Here is a 19,934-nt window from a genome sequence, read left to right on the forward strand (position 1 = left end):
GTGAAAATAACATGAGAATCCATTCAAATGCTCAGAAACAATGAGCTACACACATGGTTACCAATGGCTTTTAGGGCGTGATCAGAAGTTGTGCGAGATATGCACGATAATTTGTTCGATTATCTTTTTATATCTTTGGGATGGTACACAAATTATGTCACGCTAAATTTAGACTTTTTTGACCACCTCCCCCCCCCCTTTGTCACGTTTTTTGTATGAGTCCTTCGAAAATTTTGTAAGGCTTGTCACGCTTGGCTTGACCCCCTCCCCCCCTTGAAGCGTGACGTAATTTGTGCATGACCCCTTTAAATACTGCTCTTTATCTGCTGTTCAATATAACCTTGGTTAGAGCAGTGGAGAAGCATTCGCCTGTAAATCGGAAGGTCCTGAGTTCGAGCCTCGACATCCCAACAATGTTTGATTAATTGAAATTTAAGAATGACGTGCTAAATTCTAGAGATGGTTGGGTCTCGGGTTTTCAAACTTTTGTTTTTTTTTCGGGTTCGGGTTTTGAAAATTTTTGTTTTTTTTCGGGTTCGGGTTCGGGTCGGGTTTGAAGACTAAAAAAATAACGGGTGCGGGTCGGGTTCGGGCTTGAAAAAAGTCGGGTTTAGTCAGGTTTGGGTCGGGTTTGGTGAGAATTGTTCACAAAGTAACAACCTGAAAGCTTCCCTATGTTTCAGAAACGATGAATTTATCATGTTTTCGAACTCGGGTTCTATTCGGGTTTTCCTTAGAAATCTTTTTCGGGTTTCGGGTCGGGTTCGGGTTTGAACAGCGAAAATTTTTCGGATACGGGTCGGGTCCGGGTTTACTCTTCGATTTTTGTCTTGGGATCGGGTCGGGTCCGGGTTTTAAGGAATAAAATAAGTCGGGTACGGGTTCGGGTTTGGAAAATTTGAAACCCGACCATCTCTACTAAATTCCTGAGCATCCAGATACACGCAAAAAAATGTATAATCTACCGAATACATGGTAAATTAAGAACTGCATCAACGATTTTCAACCGACTACAAAAATCTGTTAAGTTTACTATAATCTGGTGAAAATGACTGTGCAGTGCAGTAAATTTGACTATGTCCATGGACATGCATAGTAGCATCCACTATAAAGCATTGTATTTCAATCCGTGACACCCACCGTACAACACAGTGTGGTCAAAAGTATGATGCTAAACTTCTCAAATCAAGAATGTTTCTAGTCAAAAATACTACAACTCTGGTTAAATCAACAGAAGAAATTTTCTTGTGTAATGATGTTGACTATGTTTTGGTAGAGTTAACAGATTAATGTAGTCGGTTGAAAATCGTTGGTGCAGTTCTTAAAGTTACCATGGATTCAGTAGTTTCTACAATAAAATTCATTTCAGTGTAGAACTTATTTTATGTTTGAGTAGTCTGATTTCCCGTGTTGATTGGAATATTTCCAGCTTCTATGAAATATTCCGTTCACATCTTGCTTCAAATTTACACACGGTTGTTTGCGATTACCTTTTAATGGGTGAAAAAATACCCATTTCCGCTAAAAGTGCCTCTACCCATTTAATGGGTAAACCCTGTTTACTCATTAACGGGTAAAGGCAGTTTATGTCAAAGATGGGTATTTTTTTACCCGCTTTGTAAATCGTGCTCGCGACGTAAAAAGGGTAAAAATTTACCCTTTTTGTAAATGGTAGATATGGACATTTATAATTTCATCAATTAGGCTGATACAAATATTAAATTTCTTTTATGTCCGAGACCACTTGGAAGGTACGAGGGGGGGATAAAAATAAATAAGGAACTAAAAAAATAAAAATGAAAAAAAAAGTTATTTTTCGAATTTTTATTTTAACGATAATTGTTAAACTTTTTTCAAACGTCCTCTGGATCATTATTTTACTTGTTTTTTTACTTTAAAAAATGATAAAAATCTAACTGATGTGAAAAAAATGATGAATCTTTTTTTTTCTCCCCTTCAAAATTTTCGGATTTTTGAAGGGGGGGGGGGTGACATAAAAGAAAATTAATATTTGTATCAGCCTTATTACGATTCTTGAAAGAAATTAGCGGAAAATGCAGTTTTATTTGTAAAAATTATTGTTATATAAACTTTATTAATAAATACATACACACATAGTGTTATGACACTAATCAATTATGTATTCCCAAGGATGCTGGTCCTCCAAGATGCGTGCAGCAGGAGCAACGGAACCATCTGAAAATTATTAGTGTTGATTATAACCAGTTTTTCTAAATAACGATTAGTATTTGAGGTCACAACTTACCATTTCTTTAAATGTTTCCATCGGGAAATACGTTGCATGCAAAGAGTAGTACACTCAGGCAAATGGACTATCGATAAACATAGGAACCCCTTATGAAAATTCGCCACAAGAAATCGGATTGAAATTCATAGATTTGCCTTTTGAAACCAGAATTTGAAAACAAAAAACGTTTTCGCGGCAACCTGGAATCGAACCAAGAACCTTGCAATCGATAGGCCCGAGCGTACAACACGCGCCTATCGACGCCTTGATGTGAGATGATGCTAAAACGATACATAAAGCCACAGACAAACAGACGTAACACTTAGAACAAATCGCGATCAAAATCATAGTCGCGAGAACATGTACGCCCAATGCTAAAATCACTGTGTTTGGCCGATGGGCCAACAGGTGGCGGTAGTGCGTAAACGTCAAACACGAACAAAAACGATGCGAGCGCTGCGGGTGGTGGATTGGCCACCTAACATATATTTGAATCGACCGTTAAAAAGGTGGTCGATGGACATCGATGAGAGTGTGACGTCTGTTTGTCTGTGATAAAGCGTTCGTATTGCAATAACCGTTCCACCTTTCATAAGGCAAAATGTATGAAATTCGATAGTCCAGTTCGCTGCGTGTATCAATACGAGTTGAATTATTAAAAAACTCCGAAACTGCGCACAGCTGCAGGTGATGTCAGCCAACTATTTTTTCACCCATAAACGGGTTTAAAATCACCCGTTTTTCAACAGCCATTGCTTCTCGAAAATGGGTATTTATTTACCCGTTTTACATATATGAATTGGGTCCTAAAATTTTTAATGAAATCTTGTTTTTATTTAACAACACGAAAAAGCATGTTACTGTAACTACTTTAGCAATTTTTCCCGCTCAAATAATGGCTATATCATGTTTAAACTTTAATTTAAAAATTTGGTCCATAAATGAACCTTGACACTTTTGATCTTGTTTGACGTTCGCTTAGTCGACAAAAACACCACAGGGGTTTTAGATCGACCACTGGGGTTGTTCCTATCTGACATTTCGTTAGGGACACGGGAAACAAAATACACCCAAAATTTAAGTTTAAGCCAAAGGATGTGACAAAATCTAAAAAAATGTTTTTTGGGCTTAAACCAACGGAAAACAATAGAAAATTGAGTAAACATGTGTTTTTGGCCTAAACTTAAGCGTTTGGCACTAAAATTGGGACAGGGTTTTAGGACCCTATTTACCCGTTTTCTGACAGATCCGGTCGCTATTCGACAGAGTATTTTTTCACCCATTAAAGGGTATTCGCAAACAACCGTGCAGCCTTCACACCGTTTGACATTTCGGCACAAAACACCCAACCGGTTATGCCGAAATGTCAAGACACTCCCCCTCTTTCCCTCAACCGGACCCTTCTTGACCAACAGGAACAGTTCTGACACATTCAAGTCAAGTGGGCCGCTCTCGTCATCGTTCGATTCGGCGGTATCGCGTTTTTCTTTCGTTCGAAATCTCTGTTCTAACTCGGAGGAAAATCCTTGAGCGGTACGGTAATCATCCTGTGCAATTAGCAGCATTAGTGTTGTGATTCTACGGTACCTGCTAATTGCTTAAGTTTCACCTGGCAGCTTGTTCGTTTTCCATTCCGGTGCGGTGTTTCGGTGGTAAGTTTTCGCTGGCGAAGGGCGTTTTTATCAGAAGGAAAATCAATATTTTTTCTGGTGACCATTTTTTTCCTTTTTCGGGCACTGATAAGAGGGAGAACCGTTCCTAACGATGGCCGATCAGCAAGTGGCAGCGGCGGAAACGTCGGACTTGAAACCCGACACGGAAAAGAATGGTCCCTTGGTCGAATCGGCCACCGACGGAGCGAAACCGCTCAAGTCCAAGAAGAAAAAGAAGAACAAACAGCAACCGCCGCAGGAAAGTCAGCAGGATGGCGGTACCGGTTCCGGCGCTGCTCCGGATCAGGACAGTGCCGTGTTCTCAACTGCTGCCGGTCAGCAGGAAGAGATTGCTTCCGGTTCGGGAATTGCTTTGCCTGGACGCGGTAAGTGTACAGTGATTCAATTTCATAATCGTACAGGGTACTGTTTTCATATCAAGTTGGTAAAAAATTATCATATGATACAGACAACTCTCAATAACTTCAACACATACATATTTTTCAATTCTCAAACGTCATTATTTTGACAAAATACGTTAAAAATAGTAATTTCAACTTGGAGGATTTTTTTTTCTCGACTGCTTCCATTATTTGGGAATATTATGGTATGACCCTAATTTTATTTGGTGATCATCAAATATTCATTCAATTTGACAACGCACAGTTTATATTTAAATTTGACGAGAATAACAAATTTTAACAAAAATGTTATGATAAAATTATGAAAATCAGGATGCATTATCAAATGCTGCTTCAATATAAGAAAAGCAACAACGGTGATATAACGATAACGAAGTGATATAACGAGATTTCTCGATTTCATTTTCCAGCGACTGAAGCGTCGTATTGGTAGATTTACGAAGAGGCATTTCCATTAAACTTGTTAACTTGACAAAAGAAGAGAAGAAAGGCTTATAGGTCCAAAAGGCTTTAGGAGTTGTTTTATCCTTCCAGCTTTTAGAATAAAAAAAACTCGAACCTTTTGCCACGCTTTTGAAATGTATGGAAGCGCATCAGTAGCTATTAATATTTTGGTTAAGAGCGGGCAAAGCGTAGCTTTTCCTTGTTGTAGTAAAACTGGGAAACTGTCATCTCCCTGCAGATTTCTAAGGCTGAAAAGAACTCAATTCCCATTTGACCATAGGGGCTTTTCTTAGTCGAGTGGTTAGAGTCCGCGGCTATAAGAAAAGCCGATTCTATAACATTCCCCAGAAAACCATTCCCCCGAAACCCGTTCCCCAGAATTCCATTCCCCAGAATCTCATTCCCCAGAATGTACCATTCCCCAGAATTTCACTCCCCAGAATGAACCATTCCCCAGAAAACCAATCCCCAGAATGGACCATTCCCCAGAAAAGTATATACCTACTCTACAGTTTTGAAACAATTTAGTTAAAAATACTTGAAAATGAAACTTCATACAAAGTTGTTTACAAGTACATGAGAAGATTAGCATTCATGCAGCTAATTATGAACACTTTACGCATAATTCAAATTTCATTTGCAAATGAACTATCACAGTAGTTTCACTTTTATTGGCACTTATGAAGACTGATAGATCAGTCTATAGGCAAACAGAATATCCAATATTTAATCAAAAGAATATGGAACTCATCACTATTCTGCACATAATAGAGCTACACCCTTCTTTCGGTATAGTAGTTTCCAAATGTATAATTTCTCATGTATGTCCAATTTTTACCAAATATAGTGATGTATCCAGCTTTTCATCAATGTTCTAGGAAGGTGCATCATAGCTTACCTTTTGAGGCCACCCCGAATGGAATAAAGACGTTCGTAGTTTCATATTATACGTTTCCGATATAACTATTACGTAAATTCGGCAAAATAAAAACGTAATATTATGCACATTAAAATGATACGCCCTTCTTTACGTCAAGTTCAAAAAACAAACAAATGACTTGTTTAATTTTGCACAAAATAGTGATGCACCCTTCTTTCAGTCTTATCCTGTTAACGATATAGGCAAAATCTCGCATAACTTATGATCTCGCCCTAAAAGCCATTGGTAACCATGTGTGTAGCTCGTTTTTTCTGAGCATTTGAATAGATTTACACGTCATTTAACAACTCTATGGTGAAGAAAGGATCATTCTCTACCTGCCGGTGGTGTTGGTTTGGATGCTTATTCATTCATTTGCTCAGAAACAACGAGCTACACACATGGTTACCAATGGCTTTTAGGGCGTTATCTCAGATTATGCGAGAAATGTTCCGTAAGGATACCAAATGACAAGAAGGCATTTGACATGATTGATTAAATGATCAAGGACCATTTGACATCATGGTCATTTGGCCAATGACCATTTGGCATAACATGAAGAATATCCTTTTTGAAAAGAAGGAGCATAAGTATGGCTGGATGGCAAATGACTTTATACCAAATGCCCTTATGCTATATGGGCTCTCCATCGATATATTTTGCCTTCTTCTTTCTGGCGTTACGTCCTCACTGGGACAAAGCCTGCTTCTCAGATTAGTGTTCTTATGAGCACTTCCACAGTTATTAACTGAGAGCTTTCTTTGCCGATTGACCAGTTTTGCATGTGTATATCGTGTGGCAGGTACGAAGATACTCTATGCCCAGGGAATCGAGAAAATTTCCTTTACGAAAAGATCCTCGACCAGCGGGATTCGAACCCACGACCCTCAGCATGGTCATGCTGAATAGCTGCGCGTTTACCGCTACGGCTGTCTGGGCCCCTATATATTTTGCCTATATAATTAATAAGATAAGACTGGAAGAAAGGTGCATCACTATATAGGCAAAAATAAACATATAGTTTGTATATTTTATGGGAATTTACTGAAAGAAGGGTGTATTATTATAATATGCAAAATAATCATGAATAAGGGGATTATGGGGCATAATGGACACATTAGGCAAATGCTTATTTTACATAGAATGGCAATTTTTCAGTTACTCTCGGCTGGTTTCCAAGTTCGTAATTAGTATGACGTGCTGGATCCATTCATGGTGAGAAAAAAATCTTATTAAATGTCAGAAAAACGAGATAGAAAATTGGGTCCAAAACACGACTGATAAAAAGGTATCCGGGTAAAATGAACACTTTTGTGGAATTTAGTAAAAACTAAATTATTAATGGGTGTCAAAACGTACTGACATGTAAAAGTGCTTCCCACTTATCACATTAACAAGAAAAAACTTCTCTAGGTTAGTTACTTTGCTCTAAAATTTAATTCTTCCACCGCTTTGCGTATGAACTAATTTTAGCTGAGAAAAAATATAGTAGAATTTCAGAGGACAAATGAAGCAAAGCATAAACTTGTATACCGTCAAAGAGTTCATATACAATACATATTTCGTACAGTTTATAAAATTTTGCTGAAATATGCATATTCCCAGAGAATAAGGGGGTGTCCATTTCGCCCCGTGTGTTCATTATGCTTCTAATCCCCTACTTACTTATTTGTTTTGTCACATCAGACCTTAGCCTGTCACATAAATGACTCACGCAAACCAAAAATTAAAAAAAGAAAATAGAAAATGGATATTCATATAGCTTTCTGGGGAATGGTGCATTCTGGGGAATGGTGCATTCTGGGGAATGAAATTCTGGGGAATGTTACATTCTGGGGAATGAGATTCTGGGGAATGGTTCGTTCTGGGAAACGGAATTCTGGGGAATGGTTTTCGGGGGAATGGTTTTCTGGGGAATGTTATAGAATCGAAAAGCCATGTCGAAGGTGTCTGAGATCGATTCCCGATCGGCCCAGGATCTTTTCGTAATGTCGTAATGGAAATTTCCTTAGGTTCCCTATGCATAGAGTATCATCGTACTTGCCACACGATAACGAATGCGGATGGCAATTTTGGCAAAAAAAAGTTCTCAGTTAATGAGTGGAAGTGCTTATTGAACACTTTGCTGAGAAACAGGCTCTGTCCCAGTGAAGACGTTAATGCCAAGAAGAAGAAGGAGAAGATCATTTGACTCTCGATGGCGTGAAGAAAGGTATTTTTCAACCATAAATGTCTTGCCTCATCTAAGACCTGTTCTTCATCCGAATATGGGATCGATTCAAGGAAATGAGTTCTCATCATTACTTTCAGTGTTTCAGAAGAGTCAACAGTAAAACTGCCGTCTTCTCTTTTAAGGCTACCTAGACCATTTGAATGGTTTTTTGAAAGGACTTTGTGCAGCCTTGCAACTACAGGAGTGTTGTTGATGTTTTCACATACCCGCCTCTAGTCCTTACGTTTGGCATGCCTTATGCAGTCCACAGACGCTCAGACGGTTTGACCAACATTGACTCCGCCCCCAAGTTAGTCAAACCGATTTATGTTGCTGCAACCGTTTGACCGACTGTCAAAGTGTGTTGCAGCAACACCATATTTCTTCGCATGTTTTGAATGCTCTCGGCAAGCCTAGTGAATATGTGATTGTTATTTTTTTTTTTTCGATTTCTGTGGCTGTGGGGGTGAATATTTCTATGGCAATAATCGTTGTGAGAAAGAGCACAACTTTCAGAATTTGAATACCGGAAGAAATGGATATTGAGGAGGAATTACAATTACAATTTGCACGAAGTATTCCGGCAGAGCTCTAAAATTATGAGAATGAGAATGACTAGGGTTAATTTATTCAAAGTTTGTATCCGGAGTCTTTAGCGGTTTCATCTAGTTATTCTACTTTGAAGTCTTTCCAGAACCATTGATTATACTAGGGATTCCACCAGAAAGTCTTCCTGGGATTCTACCAGGAATTTCATCAACAATTCTTCAAGAAATTTATCCATAGATTTACCCAGAAAGTACTCCGAGGAAAATTCTTCAGGCTGGCTTTCTTCCAGAGGTTCCTTCAAAGATTCCTCTGCTAATTATTCAGGGTTTCCTCTACTGATTCCTTCAAAGATCAAAAAAATCCTCAAGTGATTTCTTCAGTAATTTTTCAGAGTTTACTTCAAGGCTGACTTCAAGAATTCTTCCGCAGATTGCTATCACAATTTTTCAAAGATTCTTTTATTTCCTCTAAAAGTTATATCATTATTCAGGAATCACATAACGAATTACCGTTTTGCCTCATATTCCGAACACTTAAGGTCAACAGTGACTTCAATAGCATCTGATAGGCATAAATTAGCTGATATTTGTGAACATTTCAATTTCTTCGCTAAGTCTAACCGTTAGCTGTTGGGTGTACTGATAAAAATGTTTATTTAAGCTTGTTTAGTATTGTTTTTATGTATAAGTATGGAACAACATTTTGACTCAAATGCCGAACACTGCGTTCATTCTGTCTCATATTCCGAACACCTTGATTCAAATTCCGAACACACGACTAAATCGTATTCAAATGAGTAATTTCGCAAATAAATTTATCTGAGCTAGTTTGTGTGGTCTCGAGCTAGAGAATCTTCACTACTCTCGAGGTTTGAATTGATTGGAACACGTTAAAATTGAATTGAAATTAACTGCCATTTCCTGGTAATTTCAAGGCTGGTAGCGAGTCACTTTTTAGTGACTTGGTCACTTTTTTTAAGCCAGTCACTTCAAAGTCTCTTTTTTGAAGCCATTTCAACTAAAGTCACTTTTTTCGTCAAAAAGTCACTTTTTTCAACTATTCGAGCTAAATTTTCGAGAAAAAATATGAATTGGCCTTTTTTTAAATTAAGTTATTTCATCACCAGAACAACTTCATGTCAGTTCAATATTAGTTCATGTTTTTCTTGTGAAAAAAAGTTAATATTTCATAGGGTTCCACGTAATTTGTAATAGTATGATAGTAACTTATTATTGGTATGGTGTAATTTCATCGTTGTAAAACTAATGGTTTAAATGTTTGGTATTATTTGGTAATATCTCGTGCATTCTCATTTAATAGGATTATTATATCTGGTGGAGGATAATTAGATGTTTATCTTCGAACACCAAGTTTTAGAATATGCATCCAAAGTATTCCCTTTGTCTTATTAACTCGTTTATTAACCAAACCAATCTAGTATGAAGCACATTGGCAGTAATAAAATTAACTACTGAGTGTGTATTTGACAAGAATATTCGCTGTCTTAAAGTATTTTTATTACATAGATTATGACAATTCGAACTAATGGCAAGTGAATAATGAAAGTATCCAAGTAATTGTGATTGAAATATTAGAAGCTTAATCCTAAGTATTAACTAATTTATATAGGTCCATTCGGCGAAATGTATCTCCCATTAAACTTACTGATGAAAAATTTCAATTTCACTCAGTCAACTATTTGTTCTCTCTTGGTTTTAAGCAGTATTTCAATCATCTTCGATCTTCTACCATCATTTTAATTTTGAAATATTGATTTATGGTCAAATATTCCATTTACTGTAATCTTGATGTAGTTACACCATATAATGACCTTATTTGGTAGAAGCTTTAACCCACAGCTTTGTTCGACAATTTAGCAGTCAAAATGGCGTTTCTAAAAGAAGTTGATGCAAATAGGCTAAATTATTCAAAATCATGATAATTGTTTTGATTGAAAATCAATAGTTTGTTGATTGTTTTTTTTTCAATGGTTGGTCCCTGATGTCACTTATTTCGATGTTTGATAAGACAAAAGCGTATAAGTTTATTCCAATCATTATTGAACTAATCGTATTAATTCGATTTATTCAGTGTTGGTCATAAATCGTTGGATCACCTGTGCTTCCATGGGAAAGAGAGGCTTAAAGTAGAACCTAATAAAGCTAATTAAAAAGAATTCTTCTGTGAATATTACATTGATCGAACTTCATCTGTACGCTAATTTTTTTTTGACGTTAACTACGTCTTACGGCAATATACTGGGTGTCAATTGAAAATCTAAAATGTTGCGACCGTCACGAAATTATGTAAGATTTTGAATGATAATAACTCAGCCATTTATCGGTAGATTTTCAATATTTTCCCACCAATCGGTCGGAAATTTATACAACATTTTACTCAAATGGAGAAAACTTTTGATTTTTGGCGATAGACTGTCGAAAATTGGGAAAATGTCGGCCCCTTTCTTACGCAACCGAACTCGTTCATATTGTCTTCCACGATCCTTTGGGTTGGCTAGTGCACTATAAAAGCAGACCAATTTCTGCTTCTTCGCGCATTCTTCTTTTGACGTTAACTACGTCTTACGGCAATATACTGGGTGTCAATTGAAAATCTAAAATGTTGCGACCGTCACGATATTATGTTAGAGTTTGAACTAAAGGAAGGCTGCAACTATGAAAATCGACTAAAATTCAAATGCAAAAAATCACTTGGCGTAGTTAACGTCATGCGGTCGTGTCTTGTACACAACCCCCTCTGATTTTTAGACTAAATCTTAAATTCTTATCGACTTGGAAGTCATGAAAAAGCTTTGGGACCTACACAATTTGCAATGAATTCAATTTGAGCGGTTTTTAGGATGTCCATTTCTGGGAGTTTGAAAGGAAATGTGAAATGTTGTCAGTTTGATTTCACAAATATACCAAATTCTTATTACAATATACTTTACAAATAAAATACGTTGGTTATATTAAATACACATCTTTTCAAAACTTTGAAAAGATTGAAAATCTGCTAAAAAAGGATTGTTTGCATAAATGTTATTTTTTCTGTTTAAAAAATTGTAGGTAATATTTTGAAATTTTTGAAGTGCAATAAAAATATTCAAATTTGGTACTAAACTAGACCTGCAGTAGATCATATTGGGTATTCCATTCTTCATCGTAAAACAGTATAATAGATTTGAAATAAAACTGATTACGTTTTGTTTTTCAAGTCACTTTTAGTCACTTTTTTGAGAATTGAAAGTCACTATTTAGTCACTTATTTCTCATTTTTGGTCACTAAAATAACTTTTTTGGGCACCACTTGTTGCTACCAGCCCTGTAATTTGATGATATATTTCAGCGAAATATTTCAACCTTGTCGCCATACAAAAACCGAGTGTTCGGAATATGAGTCTGTTCGGAATTTGAGACAAAACGGTATTTCAGATACTTCTCTATAAATTTATAACCAGAAATTCCCATAAGGATTTCACCAGAACTTTTTTCAGGGCTTCTCCTAGGACTCCTCCTTAAATTCAACCAAAAGGAATTTCTTCAGCGATTCTTTCTTGTAATTTTCTCCACAGAGTCCTCCAGAGATTTACCCAAAAACTTCCGAGGGATTTATTCATTCAATGCTTCCTTCAAGAATTCCTCCGAAATATCCTCCACAGATGTATTTAGGAATTCCTCCATCGAAACTTCAAGAAATTCTATACAGATTATATAAGGATTTTATTTCCTGCGCTTTTACTAGGAATTCCTCTAGAAATTTTTATAGAGATTGCTCAATAAATTATTACAGGATTTCCATCAATAATTCCACCAGGAATTTCTCCTATGCTTCAAAAACCTTTCCCTAGGAATACCTCCAAAAATCCTTCTGTGATTAACCCAAACATTCTTCCAGAGATTCCTACGCGATTTTCGCTAGAAATTCTTCAAAAACTCCTACAGAAATACATGTAGAGATTCACTACAGGAACCCTTACAGTGATTCCACCCAAAATTTCTCCAAGGATTCATTAAGGAATTCCTCTTGAGATTCCACCAGGAAGCTTTCGGGAATTCAGCAAGAAATACTGCAAAATAATTCAAAAAAAAAAATTCACACACGGGATTTCACCAGGAATTCCTTTAGAAATTCCGCTTGCTATTTTTCGAGAGGTTCCCCCAGGTTACTTTCAGGGGATTCTTCTAGGGAATCTTCAATAAATTATTTTATGAATTCTTCCAGTGTTTCCTTAAAAGATTTTTCTTTGTATCCCTTAAGGGAACTTACGAGGCATTCTACCTCGAACTTTTGAAGGAATTACTTCAAAAATCTACCGGATATTTCTCCAAGGATTCCTAAAGGAATTTATCCATCAATTCCTTCCAGTATATCTTGGAGGATTTTTTCCAAGGAATCCACCAGGAATTGCCTTAGAGAATCCTGTAGAAACTCCTTCAGGTATTGCTTTAAAAGTTCTTACGGATATATATTAGGGCAAGTGTACCATTAGTGGTGCACCTAAGGGAAAACTGCTAAAACACGGTGTTAAGATCATGAAATATATGATTTTAACGTATCATTCGATAGATCTCAAAACCTTCTATCATTCAAATGTATAAAAATCACGATTCATTTGAAATTTCCCTGCAAAAAGCCTTGCACCAATAATAGGAACACTGTTCCTTTAGTGGAGGTATATTTTAAGGATGGTTCCTTTAGTGGCGCAAACCATTGATTTCTTATGAGACCCTCCACTATGGGTACTGATGCACCACTATAGGTGCAAAGGAGCAAAAAAAATTAAGCAAAATAATTGTTTTAAATAGTTTTACGGTTAAATTTCATCAATATTATTCGATTACTTGCATCATTTTCGCATCGTACATAATACAAAAATATCACATAATCATTTATTAGCGCGAAACATGCCAAAACACACTACCTCCACTATTGGAGCGTTTGCCCTAAGGAATTTGCCCAGGGAATTTCTCCAGTGTTTCCTTTGGTGATTCCTCCAATGATTTCAGTATAAATAATTCCATGATTTTTTACAGAAATTTTCCAAAAAATCATTCAAGGAATTCAACTTGAAGTTCAACCTTCGTGGAATTGCTGGTCGATTCTCTCGCGGTTTTCCAGAAAAAAATAATCATTTGAACTTGTGTTTTTTTTTGATACCCTGGAGGAATTTCTGATAATCCTGAATAATTTGAAAAAGGAAAATCCTAGTCAAATCATTGAAGTATTTTCTGGTAGAACTTCTGGCGAAGATTTTTCTGGTAAAAAATTTCTAGCGAAACTCTATTGATATTCTTAACCCTGGAAGAACTCATGGCGAAATTTCTTAAAAAACATCATTCCGGAAGAAATAGTTAGATAAAATACTGGTGAAATCTCTGAAGGAACCGAAGGATTTTTTCCAGAATGTTTTGGAAGAACTTTCAGAAGATTTTCTTGAATTTCCGGTGAAATCAACGGAAAAATATTGGTGAAGCTTCTAAAAGAATTTTTAGTGGAACCCCTTTGAGAATTTCAGCTCATTCCTTGAAGATTTTCCTGATGGAAATCATGGAGAGTTATCTGGGCGAATTTCAGATCCAATCCATGGATGAACCTCTGGTGGAATCCTTAGAGAAATTTCTGGAGGGTTTTTAGTTGGAATGCCTAGAGGAAATCCTAGCGAAATTTTCGAAGCAATTCCTGTTGGATCGTTGGGTCGTTTGGCCGAATGCCATTTGGCCGAATTACGCACAAAAAATTAATCAAATTGCTTCAACGCTGATGAGTGTTCATAGGTGTGGTGATCGGCTTTTTTTTATGATGTGGCCGAACGTCATGTTTTTCGCTTTATTAGTGCTCTGAGAGAATAATTAAAACGATCCGTTAATTCAGAACGAAGTTGTGAACTCGCGCCAAGACTTGGTTAGTTGGTTCGTTTCTGGGATACCAACGGTATGCTAAAGAAACAAAAAAAAGAAGATTGGAGTACCTTGTACCTTTTAATTTCATCCTAATTGTTTATCTTTGCTATGCTTATGCTGCTAGGGTTTAAAGTGATTTTCATCAGAAATTTTTCCTTCTTTTGAACATATGCTATTCTTTCGATTTGTACTGGTTCCATAAATATTGGCGATAATTAAGGTTTTTTAACTGGGAATTTCTTTAAATCATCGGCAATTCTTTGTAGCTATACTGATACAATAATTATTTGCATTACACTCACTTACATTTTTATAAGAGATTCTTCCTTTTTTTTTGACCATAGGCTGTTCTTTCGTATTTGAATATTTTTCGTAGTCTATTGGACGCTCATGAAATGTCTTATTAAATCCAAGATTAACTCTTACTGTTTTACCGTTGTGAAAAGAAGAAGCTTAAACTCCTTCTTACTAGAACTATGAATTAATTTACTTAGTACGATTCGAAGCATAAGAGCAAACTGATGCTACAAAAGTATGAATAAATCGTAAACCGATTTAGTAACTGTCGAAAGCTGACTACAAATGCAATGCGAAAACCTCTGCTGGCACCTATGACCGCTTGCAGAGAAGTAGAATAAATGCATTTAGGATTTTCTTCTTCCTGCATTGCTAACTGTATTTCCCTATTGTTTTCAATTTCGGCCAAATAAACCTTTCGGCCAAATGGCATTCGGCCAAACGGCATTCGGCCAAATGACCCGGAACCAACCAATATAAAGATAAGTAGATGAAAAAACCGAATTTAGTACTATACCATTTAATTCCACTAGAGTTTGTATCCTTTGACAGATACGCGTATTTCGACCTCAACTGTAAGGCCGTCTTCAGTGTCGTGTACTAGACTCGACTAGTGTCGTGTACTAGACTCGACTAGTACACGACACTGAAGACGGCCTTACAGTTGAGGTCGAAATACGCGTATCTGTCAAAGGATACAAACTCTAGTGGAATTAAATGGTATAGTACTAAATTCGGTTTTTTCATCTACTTATAGGTATTCTACTAAACAGCTCGAAGATTTATTATCAATATAAAGATATTGTAAGGGGAACTCCTGATAGAATCAGGAGTCCCGATGAAATCTCTAGATGAACTCCCCATGAAATTTCTGGAGGAATTCATGATAAGTTTCCTGAATTAACTCCTGATAGAATCTATAGAGGAACTCCTGATAGAATCTCTTGAGGAATTCCGGGTGAAATCTCAGAAGAAACCCTGGAGGAATTTCTTGGTGGAAATCCTAAATATATTATTGGAGGAGCTCCTGATGGAGGAATTTCTGATGAAATTCGTAGATTAACTAGTGATGGAATCCCTAGAGGAACCCCTGATAGAATCTCTGGAAGAATTCCAGGTGGAATCTCTGAGGGAACTGCTGATGGAATTGCTGGAGAAACTTCTAATGGAATTGCTAGATATATTCCTGATGGAATCCCTGGAGAAGTTCCAGTTGCAATCGCTGAAGGAACTCCTGATGGAATCCCTGAAGAAATTTCTGATGAAACTCCTGTAAGAATCAAGAAGAATTCTTTATGATATCCCTAGAAGGAGTCCTGATGGAACAAAAAATTCCTGATATAATCTTTGGAGGAAATCCTGATTGAATGTTTGGAGGCAATTCAGGTGGAATCTCTGAAAGAACTCTGGAGGAACTCCTGATGCAATCCCCAGAAGAACTCTGATGGAAGCTCTACAGAAGAAACATTGATGGAATTCCTCGAGGAATATTTGATTTAATCTCTTGAAAAATTCCGGGTGGAATCTCAGAAGGAACTCTTGATGGAATCCCTGGAGGAACTCCTGATGAAATCTCCTTAAGAACTCTGATGAAAGCCCTAAAGGTACTCGCGATAGAATCCAGATGCAGATACATAAATACATATAATATAGATACAGGAGCCCCTGATGAAATCCCTGGGGGAACTCCTGAAGGAATCCTTGGAAGAATTTGTAAAGATATTCTTGAAGGAAATCTGTATGGAATCATTGAAGGAATTCCTGTTGAAATCCCGAGAAGAACTCCTAGAACTAGAGCAACGACGGACAGAGTCCATGAAGGAATTCCAGGTGGAATCTCTGAAATATCTCCTGATAGAATCCCTGGAGAAACTGCTGATGAACTCCCAAGTTGAGTTCTAGGTGCAATCCCTGAAAGAATTCCTGATCGAATCTCTGGAGGAATTCCAGATGGAATCCCTGAAAGAATTCCTGGTGGAATCCCTAGCCGAACAGCTGATGATATCCCTAGAAGAATTCTTGATGGTATTCCTAGAGGAACTAGAATCCCTAGAGCTTGTCCTGATAAAAACCCTGAAACCTTCGTGAAATTTATGATTGAATCTTTAGAAGTTCTCCTGATGGAATGCCTGGATGAAATTGTGTTTAAATCCCTAGAATAACTCCTGATTCTAGAGACTTTCCTTAGCCGAGTGCTCAGAGTCCGCGGCTAAAAAGCAAAACCATGCTGAAGGTTTCTGGGTTAAATTTCCAGTCGGTCCAGAATCTTTTCGTAATGGAAATTTCCTGAACATAGAGTATCATCGCACCTGCCACACGATACATGAATGCGCAAATGACAACTTTGACAAAGGAAGCTCTCAGTTAAAAATTGTAGAAACTCTAAAGTAGAACTCTAAGTTGTGAAGCAGGCTCTGTCTCAGTGAAGACGTAACGCCAAGAAGAAGAAGAACTCATCATTCTCAGAGGAATCACTGATGGAATCTTTGTAGGAACTCCTGATAGAGAATTACCTGGAGAAATTCCTGGTAAAATTCTTGATGGAATCCCTGTAGTACAAATCCAAATACAATCCATGGATGGATTTTTTTGAATCACAGGTAAAACTGCTGATGGATTCTCTGAAGATATTTCTGGAGAAATTGGTTCAGGAATAATTAAAGAATCATTGATGAATTTGCTAAAGAAAACGGTTAGAGATAGTTGGAAACGATATTTTACTATCTATATAGAAACACGCAAAGAATTATCAGCTATTCAAAATAATAATATTGTTTGTTGTTTCAAAAAAGATACGCAATTCAATACAACTGGATGTACTGAGTTGAAATAATTTTAATTATTTTTGAATCAACAATAATCTACATCACTTTGAAAATGTAACATGCATTCATGTCAATGATAATTCTTGTTGTTCCTAATGTTTAGTTTTGCTTAATGTCAAATATTGAACATCCCAGACAACCAGAAGTCGCATAACAGTTTACGAACTAAGTCGTTTATTTACACAAATTCCATCACACCCGCACTACATGGTGGTTAATATCGTTTGATCGATGAATTTCCTCGCATAAAACGCTATTTTATGAGTTCATAAGTACATTTCGTTTCGTTCCGTATACTCGTACAAAGTAAGTCGGATCAATCCGTAGCAGCTGTCAAATCAACTTTGTTATCATAAATTAAGTCGCCTAAGAGTACAGACTAGTTCGCTTAGAAAATCTACACACTCGCATTGCATGTTATGTTTCATCATATAAAATATGCACGTATATCGCCTCCACTTTTGTACGTATAAGGCCTTTTCGCATCATCTTATACGTGAAACTTTGCGCATATAAGCATCGCATAACGCAAAAGGTGATTTCGTTATACGTACATTCTGGTTGTCTGGGATGTGAAAAGCCATGTTTTTTTTTCTTTTGTGAAGTGAAAACGTGTTAAATAACTGTGAGCCTAACATACCGGGTGTATACAAGTAAGTTTTTTCTTTGTTTCTCGATTTTGTTTCCAATCTTTCTTACTTATAGTCCAATCTTTCTTAGTTATAGTCCACCCACAAACATTGTGAATGGAAACAAAGTTGCAGAACTGAAGTTTGAAGGATTGCGAAGGTAATTCCGTCTATTAATATCCCATTAAGCCATATAAATAATGAAACACATATTTGTTTCAGGTGTAGTCATCAGCAAAATCTGAACGCTAAATAAGCCAATTGAAGCTAATCACTTTGAAATGTTAGACATGCAGACATATGTGATTGAATAACGTTTTTTTTTTTCTTTGAAATGTTTTTTTAGAAAAATAATGAAATTTTTCGAAGCTGCAAACAAATAGGAATGTCAAATAATGCAAATGGATTTATTATTTAAACGGATAAAATAATCTTTGATTCAAAAAAGAACATTGCGTTGTTTCAAAAACAAAATTTTTATTTCAAATAGAAAAATTTGCTATTTTAAAAACATATATTTTCAAACAAAAATCATACTTTTTTAAAACAAAAGTTATATTTGTTAAAAAAAAATTATATTTTTTGAAACAAAAATTATATTTTTTGAAACAAAAAATATATTTTTCAAACTGTTTTGTACGCGGTTGTCAAAATCAAAAAAAAAATTGTTGAACCAAATTCGCAGTGTTGTTGAAACAATAAAAACCAATTATAGGCCGGCAAACAATACATATTTTTTATTGAAATCATACAGAATTCATTTATATTTAAAATTGTTTTCTCTGCGTGAACAAATCAAGAGCATGCATTTGATAGATCACTATGGCACCGACGCTGCGTAAATTCACGCATTTTGACTTTCCACCCATCTGCATCGGTAGTTCATGGGACGTCGAAGCTTCAATTTGACATGATGGCGTCGATGTTCGTGCAACATCCCTACAGACGGTACGATCGGTTCGTCAAACATTTGGCTCTGCCCACCGGTGGTTTGAGCAAAATCAAACTCGTTTGATTTTGGCCGACCGATTCGTCAACCGTCAAATCGGTTTCACAAACTGTCAAATTGGTTCGTCAAGCAGCATCACACACGGTCAAACATAGCACCAACATGAGCATCAACCTGGGGGGCGGAGTCAATGTTGGTCAAACCGTCTGAGCGTCTGTGGGCTGCATTAGTTCTCAGTTGTAGTCTGCTAGGGCTTTTTTGTATTAAACCCAATCTAAAGTTATTAAATTAATTAACTCATTACGCGTGGTAAAGATGGACAAAATATGGGTGAAATTATGAAAAAAATCCACGTGCTCGGCTGGGATTTGAACCCAGGACTCTAGTATGCTAGACGAGCGCTTTACCAACTAAGCTACCGAGCCACTTGGTGATCCAATAACTGAGTTGGTTACAAGTTTAGAATTCAAATCCCTACAGACCACGCGGACCCCTTTCATAACCCATATCCATCCATCTCATGTTCCTACACACGCGGAACGAGCGAGCGCGATTTATTTTAGTGTTGAAACTGTTTGCCACTCGTACCTACATCGCTTCCACAACAACTGTAAGGGGTCTGCGTGGTCTCTAGGGATTTGAATTCTAAACTTGTAACCCAGAGAATATGATTATACTAGAGAAACGCGGAGAGGATTTTGATGTTCTTTATAAACAACATTTGCAATGACTATCAATAATTGAGGTCATTCAAACAATATTTTAGTGTGCGTGTCAGCCTGTCAGTCGCCATAAGAAACCAAGCTTATCAATGGCGTCACTTGCGTATTGCTTTTCACTAACACACATCCATCGTCTCTTTTGCTTAACATCTTTTTGAGTCTC

At 36.7% G+C, this 19,934-nt stretch overlaps 1 protein-coding gene across 1 annotated transcript in view; it reads left to right on the forward strand.

Annotated features, from left to right (window-relative positions):
• The first annotated feature begins 3,642 nt into the window (after positions 1–3,642).
• LOC5565981 (glycylpeptide N-tetradecanoyltransferase) overlaps positions 3,643–19,934 on the forward strand; it is a 28,857-nt gene continuing 12,565 nt past the window's right edge. The window contains exons 1-2 of the mRNA XM_001650295.2: positions 3,643–3,900; positions 3,993–4,286. Coding sequence (XP_001650345.1) covers positions 4,013–4,286 — 274 coding nt within the window. The 5' untranslated portion in view covers positions 3,643–3,900; positions 3,993–4,012. The remainder of the gene's footprint in view (positions 3,901–3,992; positions 4,287–19,934) is intronic.

The sequence above is a fragment of the Aedes aegypti genome, chromosome 3 (genome assembly GCF_002204515.2).
Source record: "Aedes aegypti strain LVP_AGWG chromosome 3, AaegL5.0 Primary Assembly, whole genome shotgun sequence".
NCBI classification, from domain to species: domain Eukaryota; kingdom Metazoa; phylum Arthropoda; class Insecta; order Diptera; family Culicidae; genus Aedes; species Aedes aegypti.